Here is a 22,146-nt window from a genome sequence, read left to right as displayed (position 1 = left end):
CCAGAGCAAAAAGTAGAAAAGGAAAGGTGAACTATTGCATACACTCTTGGCTACAGATGAATCCAGCAGCATTTATGCCTTTCATGCATCTATGCTCTGAACTGCCTTTACAAAGTGCTGGTTTGTGGATGGCCATGGTAGTACAAATATTCTTATGGCTAAGGGAGAACTTCAATTCTTTATAGAGTAAATAGCCATGCAAACTGTGAACATGACATCATAATGTTTTAACACTCAGTTTCCATTAATCTGTCTTTTTTTTTTTAAATGTTGTAATATATTCACATGCTTTTAATTTTCATTAGTATAGTCCCCAGAGCTGCTTTTACCTCTTTGTTTCTCAGGCTGTAGATGATAGGATTTAACATGGGAGTTAAGATACTGTACTGGATAGAGAAGAGTCTGTCAAGAACTACTGAAGAGGCCGAATTAGGTCTCAGATATCGAAATAAAGCTGCCCCATAATACAGAACAATCACAGTAAGATGGGAGCTGCAGGTAGAGAAGGCTTTACTCCGACCCTTAGAAGAGCGTATCCTCAGGATGGTGGAGATGATGCAGATGTAAGAGAAGAGGGTGATGGAGAATGAGCTCAAACTTACAATCATAATTGAAGTGAGAAATGTCATCTTACTGGTGAAGGTTTCCGTGCTGGACACTTCTAGTACAGATGGGAGCTCACAACTGAAATTGTTCACTTCATTGGGCCCACAGAAATGTAAATGTAATACAGGAGCAGTATTTGCCAGTGCATAAAGTATACCGATCAGCCATGCACCCCCCACCAGTTTTATGCGAACCTGCTTATTCATGGTGCACACGTAATGCAGTGGGTCACAGATGGCAGCGTATCGATCATAGGCCATTGCTGATAGTATGAAAGCTTCTGTACAGGCCATAAGAAGAATTAAGCTCATCTGGGCAATGCAGAAAGGGAGAGATGTGGTCTTCTTATCTGCAAGGAAATTTTGCAGCATCTTTGGAATTGTGACTGAAGAGTAGCAGAGGTCAAGGAAGGATAAATGGAATAGGAAAAAATACATAGGGGTATGAAGGTGAGGATCAGCTCTTGTCACCACCATGATGACACCATTCCCCACCACAGTTAGTAGGTATATAAGTAGAAAGACCACAAACAGGAAAGGCTGGAGCTGTGGATCACTGGAAACACCTGACAGAACAAAATAGTTGACAGTTGTGTGGTTCTCCATGACCATCTGCTCACCAAACCTTGGACCTAGAAAAAGAAATTAATAAATACAATAAAACAAGTACCATGAAGAAAGTGTACTTCTCCACTTATGGGTCAGGAAAACGGTATATTTTGTCAACTCTGACCAAATAAAATTACTGACAGTGGTTTGGTTCCCCAAGGCCATTTGTTCAAAAACCCCTAAAACAGGTTTCTCAAACCTTCAGGTTTATTCCTGTCTTTTTTTTTTTCTTCTTCATGTTCTTTGAATGGAGTCATATTCCTTTCCTACTTCCTACCTGATGATGGCTGGACAAAAATTTTAATGAAGTCTCATGTAGTCTAAGTGAGAGAACTACATATTTGGAAAGGGAGGAAGGGAGAATACAGTAAAGGTTGAAGAAAAAGGAATAATATTCCTTTGTTGTTTGTTTGTGTGTGTGCGCCTCTCTCGCTCTCCACGGGGAGGGGGAATGGGAAAGCTAAGATCTGTGTCACTAAAAACACTGCAGTCTAGATAAAAGTGGTATTAATTATGGTGACAATATCCACAATTACTATATTTGGAGTATTTAACACAACACATCTTCACAGTGTCTTAGAAGTAGCTATTTCAATAGATAATTTAAGTCACAACTTAGAAGTTAAGTGGCCACTACCTCATTAATTAGGGCATTGCAAATGAATGGAGCGTTTGTATCTGCCACAGTTAGACACTATTCAGAAACCCAGTCTAGGTGTTGGCAAACTTTATTTATATTGAAACAACATTTCTGCGATTTGTACTTTCACTCGAGTATGTTTCCTGACAGAGCTGCCGCTTGAAGGGCTTAGTTGCCCCACTGACTACCTGAAGAAGTCCTATTACAGCCTCTGCAGGACAAGTGACTACCACGTTCTAGTTAAAACAAGCAAAGTCCTTTTCATCTGAACAGAAATGTTATTTTTGAAATTCCTGTTGCAAGAAAGATAGGGCTTCCCAGATAGGCACATCACTGCATAGCAGCAGCCAACAATGTACTCAGAGAAAAACCTACATGAAACAAACTGTTTGATACTGTATGAGGAGGGTTCTTCGACCTAGTAGTCCAAAAGAGAAATAACTGGGACACTGGTCTAGGGGGTGGAGGGGTCAAATTCTTGTCCCTGTCATGTAGGCGGGATTTGAACCAAGCACCCTTCTCCTGAAGCTCTTCCATTGGGCAGTCACTAGGGAAAAATATGTGGTGCCAGAATGGGGAGGGGTTGGAAAAAGGGTGGGTCGCTGCAATGGACATGGCTTCAAAAGAGAGAGGGTCCTGGATTTATTTCTGTCCTCATCACCCACCGAGGTAAAAGCTGAGAGAATGGACAGGACATTCTTAATAGCAGACACTTGATTCTGAAATGTTTTCCTTGGACTGATTTGACAGAGCCTGAGTCTACTGTGGAAGCCATATCCTTTGTATTGTAGGCATTACTGATTTGTCTTGGTGCAAACACCAATCAGGAAACATGGCCAGTCTCTGTTGCTTTTTGGAATTGGTAGGATTGTCCTAGAGGTGGGGGTATTTTGCAATGTCTGATACTGAACCACCTATACAGTCTGGAGAGCAGTTGAACAATATTTCAACACCTCTCCTGATTAGGGGAACTTCCTGCCTGAATGCTAGTCCAACAGCTTTCCTAAATATAATTTTTCCAATAAAAGATATAAAAAAGGGCTTGTCTCATACATTTCCTGGACCATCACAGCTACAAAATATTCTGATTCACTACATGTTCCTTCTCAGTGCTGAAGATCTTTATTTCTAAGCTAAAGTCCACTTCTACCACTGTTGCCTATAGTGAAGGGTACCTTTTTAAAAGAGAAACAGTCTAATACGGTGCAGTGACCCTGACTGCACATGAAAGTAGAGAGGAGGCACTTCAACATCCTATAAACAGACAGAGCCTGGATATAGATGTAACAGTGGGACTTCCAGGACGTGCATTTTAGGAGATATACTATATAACATGGGGGGAAAAAGTAAAATGGTCTAGTGCAGTAAAGAAAGGATTTGCTGGAATTTCCATGAAGGTCTTATTAGAGGAGGAAAAGTTCATTTGTTGGCCCACAGATTAATTGAAATCATAGGGTATGTGAGGTAGCCAAATTGAAGAGAAGGTTTTCAGCTAAAAATTAAATATTATTAATAACTTTGAGAAACTCCAGGGCACTTCCACTTCCTTTCTGAGTGGAGGAATGTGGTGACTTTATTTATTTTTTTAAGTTTCCCTTTCTTTTCAGAGATTTTTAGATCCTGCAGTGTTTAACTGCATAGAAAGTGAGAAAAAATTCCCCTTAGTAAGCACAACATTATTTTTTGCTCCTTCTGAATATCTCAGTTTTTCAGCCACTGGAGAGGAAGCTGGACATACTAAATTCCCCATAACTGCATTTACAATATAATTACAAATTGAATATCATATGTGCCTATTACATAGAAATACAATAAAAGAAACTCACCTAACAGTGGAAACCAGTTTCAAGGAAACACAAGATATTAACGCTTGCTACTTCATGTTTCTCTCCTGTAAGACAGCAAGAGGGAAAGAGGGAGAGACAAAACATGTACATCCATTTTTCATTTGAATTATTTTAAACAGGGTAATTTATTTGTACAACAGTATCTAGTTCAGGAGACCTTATGGGTGGGAGACCTCCAGAACAGAAATTAATCTGATGCACTTGCATTGTATATCAGCAGCTGGACTTTTTTTCTGATGCCCTGATGACCAATTAGTTCTTAAGAAAGAATGTTTGGTCCCTTTGGGACATGGTCTTGGGGCGATCCCCTCCCTTCTCTGTCAATTAGATTAAGAACAAAGGAGTTGATCCAAATAAGTGTGATTGTATAGATACCAGACAGCCCAGTTTGGCCAGGCTGAAAAGACCTGCCCAGAATCTGAATGGGATTTCCAGATTTGGGATACTTTTCTCATCTTAACATGTCTGGCCAGGGAATATGCATGTGGTATGGCAGCATACAGTGCTGTGGTGTGTCATTCTGTGCCTGCTTGCTCCACTCTACCTCCTAGACCAGCTGCTGTGTAACCACTTGTGCTAGCTTTAACAAGTAATAGCTAAGACACCTGCTATTTCAATATGTTTAGAATGATTGTATTATCCTGCCATTTATCATTTACTTTGCTAGGCTTATTTGTGCTCATTTTTGTGCTCATTTTTGTTGGACTCCCATTTCCAGTAATCAATATCTATAATCCGGGAGGAATTCTCACGCCTCACCTTTGGTGAAAAAAGAGGACACCTTAGGGCTTACCATCAAAGAATCATGGAAACAAGTGTTGGAAGGGACCTCAGAAGAGCTTAGCCAGTTCAACCCCTGTTCAAAGCAGGACCATCCCCAACTAGATTATCTCTGCTAGGGTTTTGTCTAGCTGGATCTTAAAATGTCCAAAGATAGAGATTCCATAACTTTTCTGGGTAACCTGTTCTAGTGCTTCACTACCCTTATAGTGAGAAAGTTCTTCCTAATATCTAATCTAAACTTCCCTTGCTTCAACTTGAGACCATTTCTCCTTGTTCATTTATCTGCCACCACTGAAAACAATCCAGCTCCATCCTCTTTGGAGCCACCATTCAGGTAGTAGTTGAAGGCTGCTATTAACTCCTCCCCTCCCCCCACCTCAGTCTTTTCTTCTCTAGACTAAATAAACTTAGTTTCCTCAGCTTCTCTTCAAAAGTCATGTGCCCCAGCCCCCTAGGTATTATGGCTATACGTATGCATGCCATCTCAGGTAAAAACTGCTTGGCCATTTTGTAGACTTTGTAGTAGTTCTTTGGATCTATTGCCATGAGTATACTTGGCAAGCAATCCAAATTAGTCACATGGGATCTCTATTGAGTATTACTGCTCTTAAAGACTAGGCACGTGGTCAAGATGGGGGAAGTTAGGCTAGATGAGGGAGGCTAGGCACCTATTATTCTTATGCAACCCATAGTGACATTTCAGAATCTCTGAAGAATGATTCACAGACGCAGGATATGACCCCTGTTAACCAGTGGCAACCAAAGTAGTTCTCGTCAACTCTTGGATTACTTCAATGCTTCATTCACCGTTTCAAGCTATGCGTCCATCATTCCCATTCCCTTGATATCCAAAACATCTAATTATGCTTCTTATGGGTGACATTGCCATGTAACTTCTGCACAGCAGGTTAGAGATTAAAGTATTCCTTCAGGAAATGTGAGACCTGGGTCCTGGGCCTTCCATTGTCTTAGTGAAGTCTAATCCTCAGGTCCCATTTCTCTAGTGATTGACCTTTCCACTAGGTTCTGTGAGATATTGGGGAGGTGGCACTCTTCACATTTTCTGTACAAGGAGTTTGGCTACCTTGCAGGCAAAGATGTAATAACCAGGTGTCACATAGGCAGCAAAGAAAAAGGAACCTCAGCCTCTGAGCAATTTCATTCAAACTACAATTGAAGCTACTGCTTAGTGGAACACCACTCAAAGGGGATGCCTGAGTATTGATCTCTGCTTCCAGGCTTGCTTATCTCTTATAATTAAATAGGCCCTGGATAAGACCAGAAAGCAGATTTGTGAGCAAAACTGAAAAAAGAGCTCCTTCCTCCCACCTGAGTGACATAAGCACTAGGACACAGACTTCATCCATCCTGTGTGCTCTCTTTCTAGCCCATGTCTTACATTCTTTGCAGCAAATTCCTCAGACACTGAGAGGAGTGGAAGAGTGCTCCACATCTTTAGACAATAACCTGGTAGTATAATTGCTCTGGTAAGGGAATGTAACTCTTCTCTTTACTTTGAAGAGAGCCTGGAAACTGAAGGACCCACTTCCTCAGTGACAGGACATGTATCTTCCCCTCTCCCTTTTAATCTCTGTGGTAGTTCAGGCACTTGTTGAATCTGGTCCCACATGGAAATGGTGTGTCATCTATGCCTATGTCTTCAGTATTTCCTAGTGGTTGGTTAATGTGTCCCATTCAGTGTCTGGATCTGGCAAAGTCCACAGAATCACCAGGCAGCCAGTCAGAGAAAAGTCCCTGCCCAGCCTGGTCCAGCCCAAGAGGACATCAGGTGACTAGGAGGAACCCATGGGAATTGTGAGCCCCTGGCAGAAGGACTACAGAAGCCCTCCTACTTCCTATGGGACTTTCTAGCAACAACATGTTTGTGTGTGATCCTTGCCCTCCCCACCCTCTTACAGCTGCATGATCCCAGACTTGCACTTGCTCCCAGTCACTGATCCCAGTCACTGTTTTTACCTTGTTTGGACCTTCCAATTTTCATTTACCATCATCCCTGACCACAATACTGCCTCAAACCTTGGCTTGATGAATTGTATTGCAATGGATACCTGGCGTTAACCCTGTCTGCCTAAGGTATCTCACTAAGTGACTGCCCAAGGCCTGGTGAATCCTTACAAATCCCCATAATTTACCTAAATCTCATTCTAGTCTCCCTCCCAAATGCCCTGCATTCACCATGCATCTCAGCTCCTCCCTGTATCCCTAGATGCATCATTTCCAACTGGAACACCTACAAAGTTTTCCCAGCTGTAAGCTGAGTGGGTGAGCTGCACTTAATAGCTCTGCAAGAAAAGGGTGGCAAAATTTTGCAGAGTGTTCAGAAGCTTTACCAGAGAGAAGGATGCATGCCTGTTATTGGAGCATTTGAATTGTGACCAGAGCTCACAGTGCAAACCAGGTGCTCTGACTGGGTGCTACTAAGCCATAAAAAGCTGAGGGATGAAAAAGAAAAGGAGAAACTAGGGAGGAGCCAACTCCTGGTCTGGAGAGAGGGGGTGAAGACTTAGCCCTTGGCCAGGGGAGAGCCAGCTGAAGCTTGCCCAGGGACACAGGTGGCAGGAAAAGAGTGCAGAGAGTTGGTAAGCAAATCTTGTAGGCTTGCTGGAGCTGAGAGAAGCAGCAGAGTCAGACACCTGCAGAGGGAAACCCCTGTCTGAGCAGGGAAGGCTCCAGCTGCAGAATCAGACCTACAGAGGGAAACCCTTGTCTGGAGGTGGATGTGCTTGGTGGAGGGGCTGCAGGAGAGAGACAGCCATGAGAGGGAGTTGGGTGAGAGAAAACAAATCATCATGGGTGTGTGAGGGGACACCTAATCACTAGTATTTGCAGGAAGTATATTTCTAGAAGGAACGAAAAGGAAACCTATTGCCTGCAGCAGCTGTTCAGAGCCTGTTTTGCTGTGTTACCAGGTAGGAGTCCATTTTTTCCTAGAGCAGCAGTAGCCTCACCCCTGCCATCTAATGGTGGATCATAGTTATAGCTCTGTTGCCATGTATTGTTATGGGAAGTGGATTGTGACCAGAAGGTCTTAAGAGGCTTGCACAATTTGTGTTCCATGACACCTTCCCACAAGGCAAACTTTTTAATCTACCTTCCCCAACTCATCTCATAGCCTTATAGGACCCCTGTAATTTGGCAAATGTCTTACTTTCTTCTGAGAAGAACACCAGGACCCGGTCCACTGGTTGATATTTCCAGAACCGGGCATTCCTATTATAATGTTGCTTCTGAGTCTGTTCCTATTCTCTTGGGTGAATGTTCCTGCAAGATCTAATCCTCCCCAAAGTTGGAGAATATACTGAACTATATTTTGGGTCTAAGGCCAAATATATGCCATACCTCATGAAGGAGATCTAATATACTCTGAGGGTGTTTCTTATACAGGGGTTCAAAAGGGGTGAAGTCTGAGGATTGGGGACCTTCCCAGATTGCAAAATATATCTTACTTACAGACTTCTACTGCCACAAACACCTTTAACAGCCCCTTTAAAGTCTGATTGTCCGTGTTCCAGGAGCATTTGTCATTCCAGACCACATGTAATAATATAATTGAAAGTGTATGGGGCATTTAACATGTACATTCTCTAGAGATTTGGGATAGGGGGAATAGTGGTGATTCTGGGCATAGGGATGATGCATAGGAATAGAACCTAAAATAGCATTTTGCACTCTTAAGTGAATTACTTGCATGGCTACATCTAGTAACAAGTATCACCCATAGTGGATATATGACTTCATTTAGATAAGTATTAACTTTGAACGTGGAAGACTATTGCTTACTTGGAAAAGTTGGTCATGAGTTGAAGTCTTTGCTATCAATTTGGAATGACTTTCTAGGTGAAGTGTTTAAGCAAACCTTTCTGCCCCCACCACCAAACTGGGCTCAACACAGGAGTTATGGAATGACATTTAATGATCTGTGATCCATAGGCCTTAAACACTATAGATTAAATCCAAGAATGGACTCAGCTGTCAAAGTGTTCCTCTTTGAGGTAACATGCAGTCCAATACATACAATGTCTGAAGTCAGATACTTGGATCTCTCTAGAAGGAATAGCGTACCTAATCAGTAATCATAATATTGTGTTAAAGCAGAAGCCACACTAGTTACCAGTAGAAACTTCTGAAAAGATCATCACAGCTTAATCCTTACATGATCAAAGAGTGAGGCAATTAAACACATTTTGGTGGATGCCAGACAGATGTTCAGGCAAAAATTGCGACTTGGTTTGACTTGGAGATGTTGATTTGAAGGAATGAGACCACACATAACACAATGTAGTCTGAGGAAGTTTTTTTGTTCCACAATTTCCTTTTCAAGTTGACTTTTAAAATTATATTTTTCAGAAAAGGACCAAAAAAAAAAGTTCCATCATCTGTGATTCATCGATATCAACCCTTTCTGCAGTGAGGTCAGTCATGAAAATCCACAGAGGAAGTGAGGGTGATTCCACACCCCCATCCCAATAGTTTCAGTGAAAGAACACTAACCGGGGGGGGGGGGAGGAAAGGAGTATCCCTAAGGGAAAACCCTGTGTTTTATGTTCATTTTGAAAGAGAGACCCAAGCCCACATGCCCTATCTCCTTGTTGAGAGACCTAGCCTGCAGACTATGGAATATTTCAGGGACATCTCTCTTTGCTTTTGTCAATTATACCTGTTTAGCATACTAACACATACATTGAAATCAGTCTTTTGCATGTCAGTGGACAGTCTTGTGGTTAAAACCCTCATTCACACACGCCAAAACAAGCTATTTCTTAGCCTCTTGGCTACATAGATTCATAGACATTAGGGCTGGAAGGACCTCAGAAGATCATCAAGTCCAGCCCCCCGCCCGAAGGGCAGGAAGTCAGCTGGGGTCATGGGATCCCAGCAAGATAAGCATCCAATTTGCTCTTGAAGGTGTTCAATGTAGGTGCTTGAACCATCTCTGATGGCAGGCTGTTACAGACCTTGGGGGCTTGGACAGTAAAGAAATTCTTCCTTATGTCCAGCCTGAAATGGTCTTGCAGTAGTTTATGACCATTTGACCTCGTCATCCCTTGGGGCGCTCTGGTGAACAAACGTTCCCCCAGATCCTGTTGGTCACCCCTGATAAACTTATAGATGGCCATCAGATCACCCCTGAGCCTGTGCTTTTCCAGGCTAAAGAGCCCCATGGCTTTCAGCTTGTCATCGTAAGGTCTGTTTTCCTGACCTCTGATCATGCGCGTGGCTCTCCTCTGGACTCTCTAAAGTTTCTCCACAACCTTTTTGAATTGTGGAGACCAAAACTGGATGAAGTACTCCAGCTGTGGCCTCACCAAGGCCGAGTACAAGGTGAGAATGACGTCCCGGGATTTGCTTGAGAAGCATCTATGGATGCAAGCCAGCCTTTTGGTCACTTTACTGGCCGCAGCATCACATTGCAGGCTCATGTTCATCTTGTGCTCAATGATGACACCCAAGTCTCTTTCTTCCGTAGTGCTAGCCAGCATAGCACTGCCAAGTCTATAAGGATGCTGCAGGTTTTTCTTCCCAAGGTGGAGAACTTTGCATTTTTCGGTGTTAAACTCCATCAGGTTCTCATCTACTCATTTGCTGAGCCTGTCCAGGTCATCCTGGATCTCCCGACTGTCTTCTGGCGTGGATGCTTTGCCCCAAAGTTTGGTGTTATCGGCGAACTTGGCCAGTCTGCTCCTGACTCCAATGTCCACATCATTAATGAAGATGTTGAACAATATGGGTCCAAGGACAGAGCCTTGAGGGACCCCACTGGTCACAGGGCACCATGATGATTGACATCCATCACTTACTCAACTCTGGGTTTGACCATGGAGCCAATTTTCGAGCCAGCAGATAGTGGTGGACCCAAGGCCACAATTGGCCAGTTTCGCCAAGAGGTGATCATGGGATACCAGATCGAAGACTTTTTTGAAGTCAAGATATATGACATCAATCTCTTCTCCCTTGTCCAGGTGATACGTCACCTGGTTGTAGAAGGAAATGAGATTGGTCAAGCAAGACCTACCTGCAACTAACCCATGGTGGCGGTCCCTTAGGATGTTGATGTCTGCCAGTCCATTAAGGGTGGCCTCTTTAATAAACTTTTCTAAGATCTTCCCCAGGATAGAAGTCAGGCTGATGGGCCTATAGTTAGCCGGATCCACTTTCCTCCCTTTCTTGAAGATAGGCACCACACTGGACTTCTTCCAGTCTTTGGGCACTATACCAGAGAGCCAGGAGTTTTCAAAGATTTGTGCCAGAGGCTGGGCTATGATGCTCACCAGCTTCTTGAGTACCCTGGGGTGTAGACTGTCAGGGCTGGCTGACTTGAAGGTATCCAGATTCTCAAGGTGTTCCTTCATGAGGTCAGCATTAATGGAGGGCAGGGGATCTCTCTCACCCAGAACTTCCTGTCCCGTAGCAGGCACAGGTGTCCCATGGGACTGATGAAAGACCGATGCAAAGTACCCATTTAATAGGTTGGCTTTTTCCAACTGGGTGTCAGTTGTCAGTTGCCCCATCTGGTTCAGCAGGCCCTTGCTTTTCCTCCGTCTTCCCACATATCTGAAAAAGGGCTTTTTATTGTCCTTGATGCTCGAAGCTAGTTGGAGTTCAGTTGCAGCCTTCACTTTCCTGGTTTGCTCCCTGCAGGACCGGACAGTGCAGAATAAACCTCCTTGGAGGTGAATCCCATACTCCATCCTTTGTAGGCCTTTCTTTTTCACCTCAGGAGGTATTCTAGGTCCCTGGAGAGCCAGGGGGGCTTTTGTGCCCTCTTGCTGCCTTCTTCTTCGAGATGGAATAGACTTAGCTTGGGCATTGAGGATCACTCCTTTGAGGAGCAACCACTCTTCTTGAACTCCCCTCTCCCTGGGGTCATGGTCCCTTAGGGGCTCACTGACAATCCTTCTGAGCTGGTCAAAGTTGGCTTTCCTGAATTCAGGGACTTCCATGTTGCTGACTGACTTGCCAGCTTTACGGTGAATGGTGAAGGTGATCAGGTCATTGTCCATGTCACCCAGCTTCCCATTGATCACTAGGTCACCAATTAGGTCATCCCCAGTAGCCAGTACCCGGTCAAGCAGTGCTTTGCCTCTCATTGGTCAATAGACTTCTTGAGTTAGGTAGAGGTCATCCATGCATGAGAGGAAGCTTTGCAACCACTCGGATTTTGCTGAGTGATCCTCCTACAAGATGTCTGGGTAATGAAGTCACCCATGACAAGCAAGATCCTGGAGCATATGGCCTCAGCCAGTTCCTGGGTGAAATTCTGGTCAACCTCAGGACTTTGGGTGGGAGGTCTGTAGTAGACTCCCACTGTTGTGTCCTCTGTGTCATGTTCCCCATGGATTTTAACCCAGAGGGTCTCCAGTCATCCACCCTGGTCTCCAATATCAGCTTGCAGGGATGCATAGCTTTTCTTAACATAGACAGCTACACCCCCGCCCCTTTTATCTACATGATCCCTCCTGTACAGGGTATAGCCATCTATACCCATGGCCCAGTCATGGGTAGAGTACCACCAGGTCTCCATTATCTCTATGACATCATAATTATTTGCATTGAGTAGGAGGATGAGCTCCTGCTGCTTTTCCCCAAGCTCCTGGCATTTGTATACAGACAGGCAAGTGTCCCCTTGGGGGCTCTTGCCTTGCCCACAGATTGTACCAGGGCTGGGGCAGGGGTGGGATCCCTTAAGTGCTTTGGCTTGCTGGCTTTGCAAGGGTTGCTCAGTGGGCCAGTAGTGGCAGTAGTCCCCCGTCCCCCAATGGGCTTAGTTTAAAGCCCGGTGGAGCAGGTCAGCCAGTCTGGCTGAAAAGAGCCTCATCCCCAGGGGAGAGAGGTGGAGACCATCTCTTCCCAGCAGCTCGCTGCCGCTCTTGCCAAAGAGTGGGCTGTGGTCATAGAAGCCAAAGCTTTCCTGAAAGCACAAGTGCCACAGTCTTTGGTTGACTATGTGGATCCTCTTCTCCCTCCTCAGCTCACAGCCCGAGACTGAGGATCGACGAGAACACCATCTGTGCCCCCAGACCCTTTAGCCCCACTCCCAACTCCCTGTAGTGCCTCATGACCTGGCTGGGAGTACTCCGATCCATGTCATTGGTGCCCACATGAATAATGAGCATAGAATAGTGGTCTGTGGGCTGGAGGAGCTTAGGAATCCTCTCCATAATGTCCCAGATGCGGGCCCCCGGGAAGCAGCAGACTTCGTGGGCTAAGGGGTCTGGGCGGCAGATTGACCCCTAAGTCCCCCTCAGGATGGAGTCTCCCACAAGAAGCACTTTACGTTTTGTATTGGGGAAAGCAGGGACGGTAACTGCAGTTGAGCCTGTGTTGCCTGTGTGCCTCTGCTGGGTACCTAGTTTCATAGTTTCTAGGGTTGGAAGGGACCTGAGCAGATCATCTAGTCCGACCCCCTGCCATGGCAGGGAAGAGTACTGAGGTCAAACGACCCCAGCAAGATGTTCATCTAACCTCCTCTTAAAAACCCCCAGGGTAGGAGCCTGCACCACTTCTCTTGGAAGCTGGTTCCAGACCCTAGCTGCCCTGACCGTGAAGTAGCGCCTCCTGATATCTAACCTAAACCTACCCTCTGCCAGCTTGTGACCGTTATTCCTGGTCACTCCTGGCGGTGCTCGGGGGAACAGTGACTTCCCCAATGCCTGCTGATCCCCCCTGACTAGTTTATAACAGGCCACAAGATCCCCCCTCAGCCTTCTCTTTTGGAGGCTGAACAGGTTCAGGTCCCGTAGCCTCTCCTCATAGGGCCTGCCCTGTTGTCCCCTGATCATACGAGTGGCCCTCCTCTGGACCCTCTCCATGCTGTCAACATCCCTCTTCTAGTGTGGTGCCCAGAACTGGACACAGTACTCCAACTGCGGTCTGACCAGTGCCGCATAGAGGGGAAGGATCACCTCCTTGGACCTGCTCAAGATGCATCTGTGGATGCATGCCAAGGTGCGGTTGGCCTTCCTAACTGCCTCCCCATACTGCCAGCCCATGTTCATCTTGGAGTCAATGATGACCCCAAGATCCTTTTCTGCCTCCGTGCTGACAAGAGGGGAGTTCCCTAACCTGTAGGTATGGTGCTGGCTGTTCCTCCCAAGGTGCATCACCTTGCACTTGTCTGTGTTGAAACCCATCCTATTCTCATCTGCCCACCCTTGTAACCTGTTTAGGTCTGATTGTAGCCTGTTGCATCCTTCCAGTGTGCCCACGTCCTCCCACATCTTAGAACCCCACTGCCCACGTCCTTCCAGGTTGAGAAGGACCCATCCACTACCACCCAGTTGGCAACCCATTCGACTGTGTAGGTGTCTACACCACAGCCCCCCAGTTTCTTAATGAGAACAGGGTGAGAGACAATGTCAAAAGCCTTCCGGAAGTCCAGGAAGACCATATCTACTGCTACCCCTGCATCTAATGATTTGATCGTAAAAGGCCACCAGGTTGGTCTGACAGGACCTGCCACTGATGAACCCGTGTTGGTTGCCCCTAAGCATGCAGTCCCCTGCTGGCCCCTCATAGATGTGTGCCAGCATAATTTTCTCAAACAGCTTGCCTAGGATCGAGGTAAGACTAACCGACCTATAGTTTCCCGGGTCCTCCTTCCTGCCTTTTTTTGAAGATGGGAAGCACGATGGCCCTCTTCCAGTCCTCCGGTACCTCACCAGAGCACCATGAGTGCTCGTAAAGTTGTGCCAGGGGACTTGCAATGACCTTGGCCAGTTCCTTTAGAACTCTAGGGTGGAGATCATCCGGACTGGCTGACTTGAATATGTCCAACCCCTCCAGAAGCTCCCTAACTAAACCCTTGCTAACCCGTGGCCCAGGTGTGCCTCCCCCGGGGCCCAAGGAGGGCCCAGCATGGAGCTGGCTGTTCTGGTCCCTACTTAGGAAGACGGAGGCAAAGAAATTGTTAAACATGTTAGGTTTGCCGTGTGGTGTGACAACCAAATTTCCCAACGCGTCCTGCAAGGGCCCCACATTACACGGGACCTTCTTTTTACCCCCTATGTATTTAAAAAAGGACTTCTTATTGTCCTTTAATTTGGGAAGCTTACATGTTGCTAAGCTCCGGCGGGGCAGGGGCCTTGGTGTGACGGTTCTTAGGGCCCTTGACCACCTTGGTCCATGCCCCTGACTGGACTGACTGGGAGGTCCTGTAGTCCTCCTTTGTCCTGGAGGGAGGCTGTGGTCTACCCCCGGCTCCCGGGGGAGAAGGGACTGGCAGTAGGAGTCTATTTCCTGCTGATGGTCCCTGATGGCACGCAGTCTCTGGACTGTGGCCTGGAGCTCCTCCAGCTTGTGCGCCAGAGACCCCAAAAGGGAGCAGACCCCACAAGGGGCGGTGGCTATGTTCCCAGGCCCCAGAGGTTGAAAAAGGGGCAGGCAGCCCCCGCAGCTGAGAGCCAGGGGATCTGTCTACCTGGAGCCTGGAACCATGGGCCCCATCTGGGTGACCATCTCTGAGGTGCCCGGGGGTGGGGCGCAGAGCTCGAGGAGACCCTTGGGGTGTGGCGCATGCCCATCCATGTCTGTCATGCTTTTGGCAGGTTGGCTATGGCTGGGACTGTCTACCCTAGGGGGTTCGCAGGCATGGTTTTGGGCCCTCCCGTGCACCCTCCTGTGTGAACTCTGTGCTAACTCATGAGCCAGCAGACAAGTGCACCTGTTTGAGCAGTCTGTTCGTGTGACTCTGGTCGCGTGGCTCCCTGGGGAACTGGGCAAAGTAGGGGCCTGGGTGGGGCTTGATCTGGCCAGGTCCACTCAGCCGCCTCCTCCCACCCACTGAGGGGTTAACTCCCTCTGACCATGGGCCCCGCTTGCCTCCAGGTGTGCTGGGGGTTGGCAGGGGGGCTCTGCGGCTGCTGGGGGGCTTCTGGGGGGCTTCAGGGGAGTGGGGGTGCAGAGGGCTTTCAGCTGCGCATCTCTTACTGCTCTGGAGCCTAACTCAAATGATTTCAGTAACATTCAGGCCCTTCAGGCATCTCTGTTCCTACAGTGCTTTAAAAAAAAAAGGTCAATTGAGGAAGGCTACTATTGCAAACTTTCTAATGTTTAAGGGAAAACTCTGTTTGTTTTTTTAATGGAGTCAAAGCCCGTGCCAGACAATTACATGACATCAGAATATTTAACACTGTCTTCCCATTAAATGATGACATTCTTTTCAAATACTGAAATGCTTCACATGCTTTCAATTTTTCCCAGTATATTTCCCGGAGCTGCCTTTACCTTCTTGTTTCTCAGGCTGTAGATGATAGGATTTAACAGAGGAAATAAGGAAGTGTACTGGATGGAGAAAAGTCAGTCAAGAACCACCAAAGTGTCTCAGATTTCAGAACAAAGCAGGCCTATAATACAGAACAATCACAGTGAAGTGGGAGCTGCAGGTAGGGAAGACTTTACCCTGCCATCGACAGAGCATGTCCTTAGGATGGTGGATATGATGCAGAAGTAAGAGGGCAGGGTGATTCATAGCTGAAAAGAGACACATAATCTTATTGGTGAAGGTCTCTGTGCAGGACAGTTCTAGTAGAGATGGATGCTCACAACTAAAATTGTTCACTTCCTTGGGCCCAAAGAAGTGTAAATGTAACACAGGAACAGTGTTTGTACATTCATATAACATACTAACCAGCTATGCACCACCCACCAGTCTTATATGAGCTTGCTTTTTCCTGACCCTCCCCGCTCCATCCCCTTAAGGCAGTGTGGAACAGACGATAGCATATTGATGATAGGCCATTGCTGAGAGCATGAAAACTTATATAATGGCCACAAGAAGAATTAAGCCCATCTGGGCAAGGCATCCATCAAAAGAAATGGTTTTCTTCTCTGCCAAGAAATTTTGCATCATCTTTGGAGACTGTCACTGAAGAATAGCAGATGTCCAGGAAGAATAAATGAAATAGGAGAATATACATTGGGGTGTGAGGGTGAGGATCAGAGCTTGTCACCAGTGTGAGTGCCCCATTTCCCATGACAATTAGTAGATATAGAAATAAAAAGACCACAGAATGGAAAGGCTGGATCTGTTGGTCCCTGGAAACATCTGGCAGAACAAAATAGCTTTTAGTGGTTTAGTTAGTTAACACATAAAATGTTCCCCAGTTATGGGTAATGAGAGCTCTGTATAAATAACTTTGTCATTCTATATAAATCCTGTATGTTTCCAAATATGTTTAAATGAGGAGAGCTAAAAGGATTTTTGATGAGGGGACTCTCATCAGCCAAAAAATGAAATTAATGAATTAATTGGCTTTCTCAAATCTTCAGGTTTATTCTTGTTGTTATTTCTTTTCTTCAGTTTCTGTGTATCAAATAATATTTGTATCTTCTACTTTCTGTTTGCTGATGGAAGGACAAAGAGTAAAGAAATGGGATGCATTCCCAATGAGATAACTGGAAGGGGAGAGAGTAAAGGTTGGAGAGATAAGTAGAAGACTGTTTTTTCTTTGGTTATGTCTTTGGGTCTCAAAGCAATGAATTAGTATAACTAAAGCCAAAATAATGGTGTTGATTATGGCCACAATATGCTAAGCAAGTATACTTGGAGTATTTCACAGAACATATTTTCATAGCTTTTAAGCAGTAGTTCTTTCCATAGATCTTCTAAGTCACAGCTGAGAAATTAATAGCCATTACTTCGTTAATGTGGGAATTGCAAGAGAATGGAGTGTTTGTTTATACCACAGTGCCACAGCATTAAAAAACAAAACAACCCCCTCTCAGTCCTGTTGTTTGCAAACTTGTCTTATATTGACACAGCTACCAGTGATTTGCAGCTTCCCTCAAGTGCGTTTCCTGACCGAGCTACCTCTTGAAGGACTTCCATCATCTGCTTAGAGAACTCCACTTTGCACACTGTGCAGGACAAGTGTGTGCCAAATTCTAAGCCTAAGGACAACATTCAATTTAATCTTCAATTACTGAAGTCTTGGATCAAATTCAATTTCATATTAAATTATCTAAAACTTGCTTACATTGCCAAAAATGCCACTTATGCAGCTATATTTATTAGCTAGGCAGATCTAAGTTTCTGTTTATCCTTGTGGAAAAGATTGGATTTTCCAGGTAGGCACATCACTGTACAGCAGTTGCCACAATAGTTGTGGGGAGGGGGAGTGGAGGAAAGTAATCTCAATATAACTGTATGACATTGGAGGAGAAGGGTTCTGCCACCTAGTATCCCAAGACACAAGTTTTAGGACACTGGTTGATGGGATGGAGAGATCAATTTCTTGTTTCTGTCATGTAGCTGGGATTTGGACCAAGCCCACTTCTCTTGAATCTAGTCCATTGGGCAGCCAGCAAAGAAGAAGAAAATGTGGTGCCAGGATAGGAGAAAGTCAGAAAGAGGGTGGATCACTGAGATGGACACAGCTCCAAAAGAGAGAGGGCCCTGGGTTTCTGCTCCTATTCCCATCATGCAGTGGGCAAAAGCTGAGAGGAATGGAAGGACATTGATAGTAACAGACACTTAGATCTGAAATGCTTTTCTCTGACTGATTTCACAGAGGAGCAGGCTACTCACCTTTCCAGCTTACTTTGCCCCTCTCTCTTGTTTTGTTTTGTTTTTGTTGGGTTTTTTAGTGTGAATGTTAAGTTCCTTTTACCGTATTGGCTCTTATCTTCAAGTCTGACATAGTATATTGTTCTGTACTCTGAGGAAGCAGTATCCATTGAACCCTAGATGTCAGTGATATTTTTCTTGAACCAAACACAACGTGAATCGCTTTCTGATCAGTTGCTTCTCCTTTCAGGAATTGAGATTCTCATACAGGCAAAACTATTTTACCATACCATTTTATTGGATCTACTGTAAAGCCTGGAGAAGTACTGCTTCCTCAGACAGCATTTTGCGTATTGACTGACCTGAGACAGGGCACTTGATGCCTGAAAGTCAGTCCAACAGCTCTACCAACTATTGAATTTGTCCAAACATAGCCACTATAATTAAAGCACCTGGAGCATTTTATGTATTCAGTATCCCATACTTCAAAAGTGCCACAGGGGCACTTTAACTACAGCTTATTAAACAGGTTTCAGTTAAAGCACGCCCACCGCCATTTTGAAGTGCTGGGATGTTGAATACCTGCAGCTAATTAGCATGCTCTGGCAGACCCGATTTTACAGTGCATTGGAGCAGGTGTCCCACACACCTACAGGCACTCTTTCTTTTAAAGAAAGAACTAACAAGTTGCTCATCAAGAATGATAGGGGAAGGGGGGCTGGAGAGTATGGAGCCCTGTGTCTGGCCCTGTGCCCCCCGCCCCACCTCCCACTTCAGGTATGACCCCATTCCCCTCGGTTTGGGTCCAACCCCACTACGACAGAGGGGTTTCAGCTTTTCCTCAGCTGGCCCTGTCACTTTTAAAGTGCTCTACCCATTTTTTTGCTTTGCCTCTGAGGAGGTTGGGTGGAGTGAACTGCCTCACTGGAGGCTACAGGAGGCGGCGGCGCAGTGGATGGGGCTGCTGTTTTAACTCAGCTGGCCCTGCGCCTAGCCCGTACACCCAATCGTCGCATGCACAGTTGGGCAAAAGCATTATGGACAGACAGACTAAGCCTTTTATTATATTAGAATATTTGCTTCCTTTGGGACCTAGTCTTGAGGTGATTCCTTTCACTGCCTATGACTTATAATAAAAAAGAACTGTTCTATATGACTGTGATGATAAAGCTACCTCACAGCCCACTGTGGCCAGGAAGAAAAGAACTGTCCTAGAATCTCAGGGGAAGTCCCATACTTGTGAGGTTTTTTTCCTTCTCATCTTAACATGTTTGACCAGGAAATATGTACGTGGTATGGCACCAGAGTGCTGTGGTGAGTCATTCTGTGCCTGCTTCCTGCACGCTATTTCCTGGAGCAGATGCTGTGTAACCACTGTAGTTTAGTGATGCATTCTCCAGCACTGGCCCTAACTTGAAGTAATGGTTACTGTCATGAAGTGTACATATATACTAATTAACCCAGGGAACCTTCTTAACTGTAAAACAGGAGGAGGCATTGAGGATTTCTAAAGCCCTCCATTGTTTTAAGAGGTTTGAATGATCTGAGTCCTATAACAACTCCCCGAAAGAAAACTTCATAATGTACCTCCCCAACTCTCCTCATAACCTCATGGTACAACTGTAATTTGGCTAAGAGCTTACTTTCCACTGAGCAGAGTAAGAACAGGAACCAGAACAGAATCCCTCTTGGATGAATCAAACATTTGGAATTTTTATTATAATGTTCTTTCTGAGTTTATTGCATGGTCTGGAGAGTCTCCTGGGTGAATGTTCCTACAAGATCCATCCATTACCAAAGTTGGAGAATGTACTGTACTACACTTTGAGGTCTTGGGCCCTGTCTGCTAGGTGTCCTGGGGATATCTAATATACTCTGAATTTCTTTCCTATACAGGAATTCAAATGGGGGACAACATAGTTGAAGCCTGGGGAACTTCCCAGATTGCAAACAACATGTAGGGCAAAAGTGTATCCCACTCGAAGGGTTCAGATGTCATAAAATTCCTTTAGCCTCCTTCAGCCTTCCTTCCCCTTTAAACTGGTCCTAAGGCACTTGTCATTTATTTGGACATGTGTCAGGGTAGGGTTAGACCTTATAGACTGAATCAGAGAAACTAAATTAAGTAATGGGACTACACTTAACATAATCTAGTCTGTGGAAAGTTTCTTGTTCCAAAATTTTATGATCAAGTCCATTTCTTATATTACCTGAAGAATAACAGCACTATGGGATGCCTTCCATACTATGTCATTAACAGGTCAACCCCTCATGGAGCTAGGTCAATATTTCTTTTATTATGAAAATCCAAGGGGAAGTGATGGTGATGTCCCTTCCCTACCAATAATTTAGGGTGTACAGCACTCCCCTGAAAGTGTATGTCCTTTAGTAAGAACCCATCTTTTCCATTTAATTTGGTGCATTGGACCAAACTCACATTTCCCACATCATTGTCGAAGGGCATAGGTTCTAGACAATGGAGTATTTCGTATGAAGCGTTCTCTGTCTCCCTGAACAAGCAGCTTGAACCAGAATAGTAACAGATTGATGGGAATTAGCTTTTTTCAAGTCAAAGCTCTAACCACAGCTGGAAGACTTATTATCATACCTAGAATAAAAATTAGAAAATGAGAAGAGAGCTATTTCATACACTCTTGGCTATAGATAACTTCAACAGAATTCATACCTTTCATGCAGCTCTGGTCCTACAGTGTCTTTGTAAAAGGTTGGATTGAGAACAGCCATAAGAGCAAAAACATTCTTATGGCTGAGGGAAAGCTTAATTGTTTATAGACTAAAAGCTCATACCAACCAGTTAAATGTTAATGAGGTCATGCAAAACTCAGTTCCCATTAGTGTATGACTTCTTTTTCTAACATTGAAATGCATTCATGTGCCTTTCATTTTTTTTGCAGTATATTCCACAGAGCTGTCTTTACCTCCTTGTTTCTCAGGCTGTAGATGATAGGATTTAACATGGGAGTTAAGATACTGTACTGGATGGAGAAGAGTCTGTCAAGAACCACTGAAGAGGCTGGAGTAGGTCTCAGATATCGAAACAAACCTGCCCCATAATACAGAACAACCACAGTGAGGTGGGAGCTGCAGGTGGAAAAGGCTTTACCCCTACCCTTAGCAGAGCGTATCCTCAGGATGCTGGAGATGATGCAGATGTAAGAGACCAGGGTGATGGAGATTGAAGTCAAACCTGAAATCATAGTTGAAATGAAAAATGCCATCTTACTGGTGAAGGTCTCTGTGCAGGACACTTCTAGTAGAGATGGGAGCTCACAATTGAAATTGTGCACTTCATTGTGCCCACAGAAATGTAAATGTAATGCAGGAGCAGCATTTGTTAATGAATAAAATGTACCCATCACCCATGCACCACCCACCAGTAGTATACACAATTCTTTATTCATGGTCCCCAAATAACGCAGTGGGTCACAGATGGCAGCATATCGATCATAGGCCATTGCTGATAGCATGAACACTTCTGTACCACCCACAAAAAGAAGTAAGCTCATCTGGGCAATGCAGCCATGGAGAGAAATGGTTTTCTTCTCCGCCAACAAATTCTGCAGCATCTTTGGGACAGTGACTGAAGAATAGCAGATGTCAAGGAATGATAAATGGAATAGGAAGAAGTACATGGGGGTATGAAGATGAGGATCAGCTCTTATCACCACCATGATGGCCCCATTCCCCACCAGAGTTACAAGGTATATACATAGAAAGACCACAAAAAGGAAAGGATGGAGCTGTGGGTCACTGGAAACTCCAGACAGAATAAAATAGCTGACAGTCGTCTGGTTCCCCATGACCATTTGTTCAGCACCCTGTTACCTAGAAGAAGAAAAGAAAATAGAAATATATTGAAAAACAATTTTAATGAAGACTATGTACTTCTCCCTTTATGGGTAATGTGATCTCTTTATAGAGAGCTTTGTCACTCTGTCTAACTGTATGTTTTTCCAAATAGCTTTGGAGGAAAAATGGATTTCTGGTGAGAAGACCCTTTGCTAACAAAAGAAAAAATAGATTTTTTTAATTATGTGGTTTTATTCTTGTCTTTGGCTTATTTTTTAAGCCTCTTCATAGAAAATGTAAAACCATTTCCAACTCCCTGCCTCATTA

The 22,146-nt window shown here is 44.9% G+C and overlaps 2 protein-coding genes across 2 annotated transcripts; both read right to left on the bottom strand.

Annotated features, from left to right (window-relative positions):
* Window positions 1-281: 281 nt before the first annotated feature.
* Window positions 282-1,217, bottom strand: LOC149862651 (olfactory receptor 5BS1-like). The gene has a single exon (XM_090054319.1). The coding sequence runs from the start codon at window positions 1,215-1,217 to the stop codon at window positions 282-284; it is 936 nt and encodes a 311-aa protein (XP_089910445.1).
* Window positions 1,218-20,909: 19,692 nt separating this feature from the next.
* On the bottom strand, window positions 20,910-21,836 carry LOC149862650 (olfactory receptor 5BS1-like). The gene has a single exon (XM_090054032.1). The coding sequence runs from the start codon at window positions 21,834-21,836 to the stop codon at window positions 20,910-20,912; it is 927 nt and encodes a 308-aa protein (XP_089910158.1).
* Between the last annotated feature and the right edge of the window lie 310 nt (window positions 21,837-22,146).

Source organism: Crocodylus siamensis, chromosome 6, assembly GCF_052110815.1.
Source record: "Crocodylus siamensis isolate JL-2025a chromosome 6, ASM5211081v1, whole genome shotgun sequence".
Classification (NCBI taxonomy): Eukaryota; Metazoa; Chordata; order Crocodylia; family Crocodylidae; genus Crocodylus; species Crocodylus siamensis.
The sequence above is the reverse complement of the archived record's forward strand: the minus strand, read 5'-3'. Positions and strand labels throughout refer to the sequence as shown.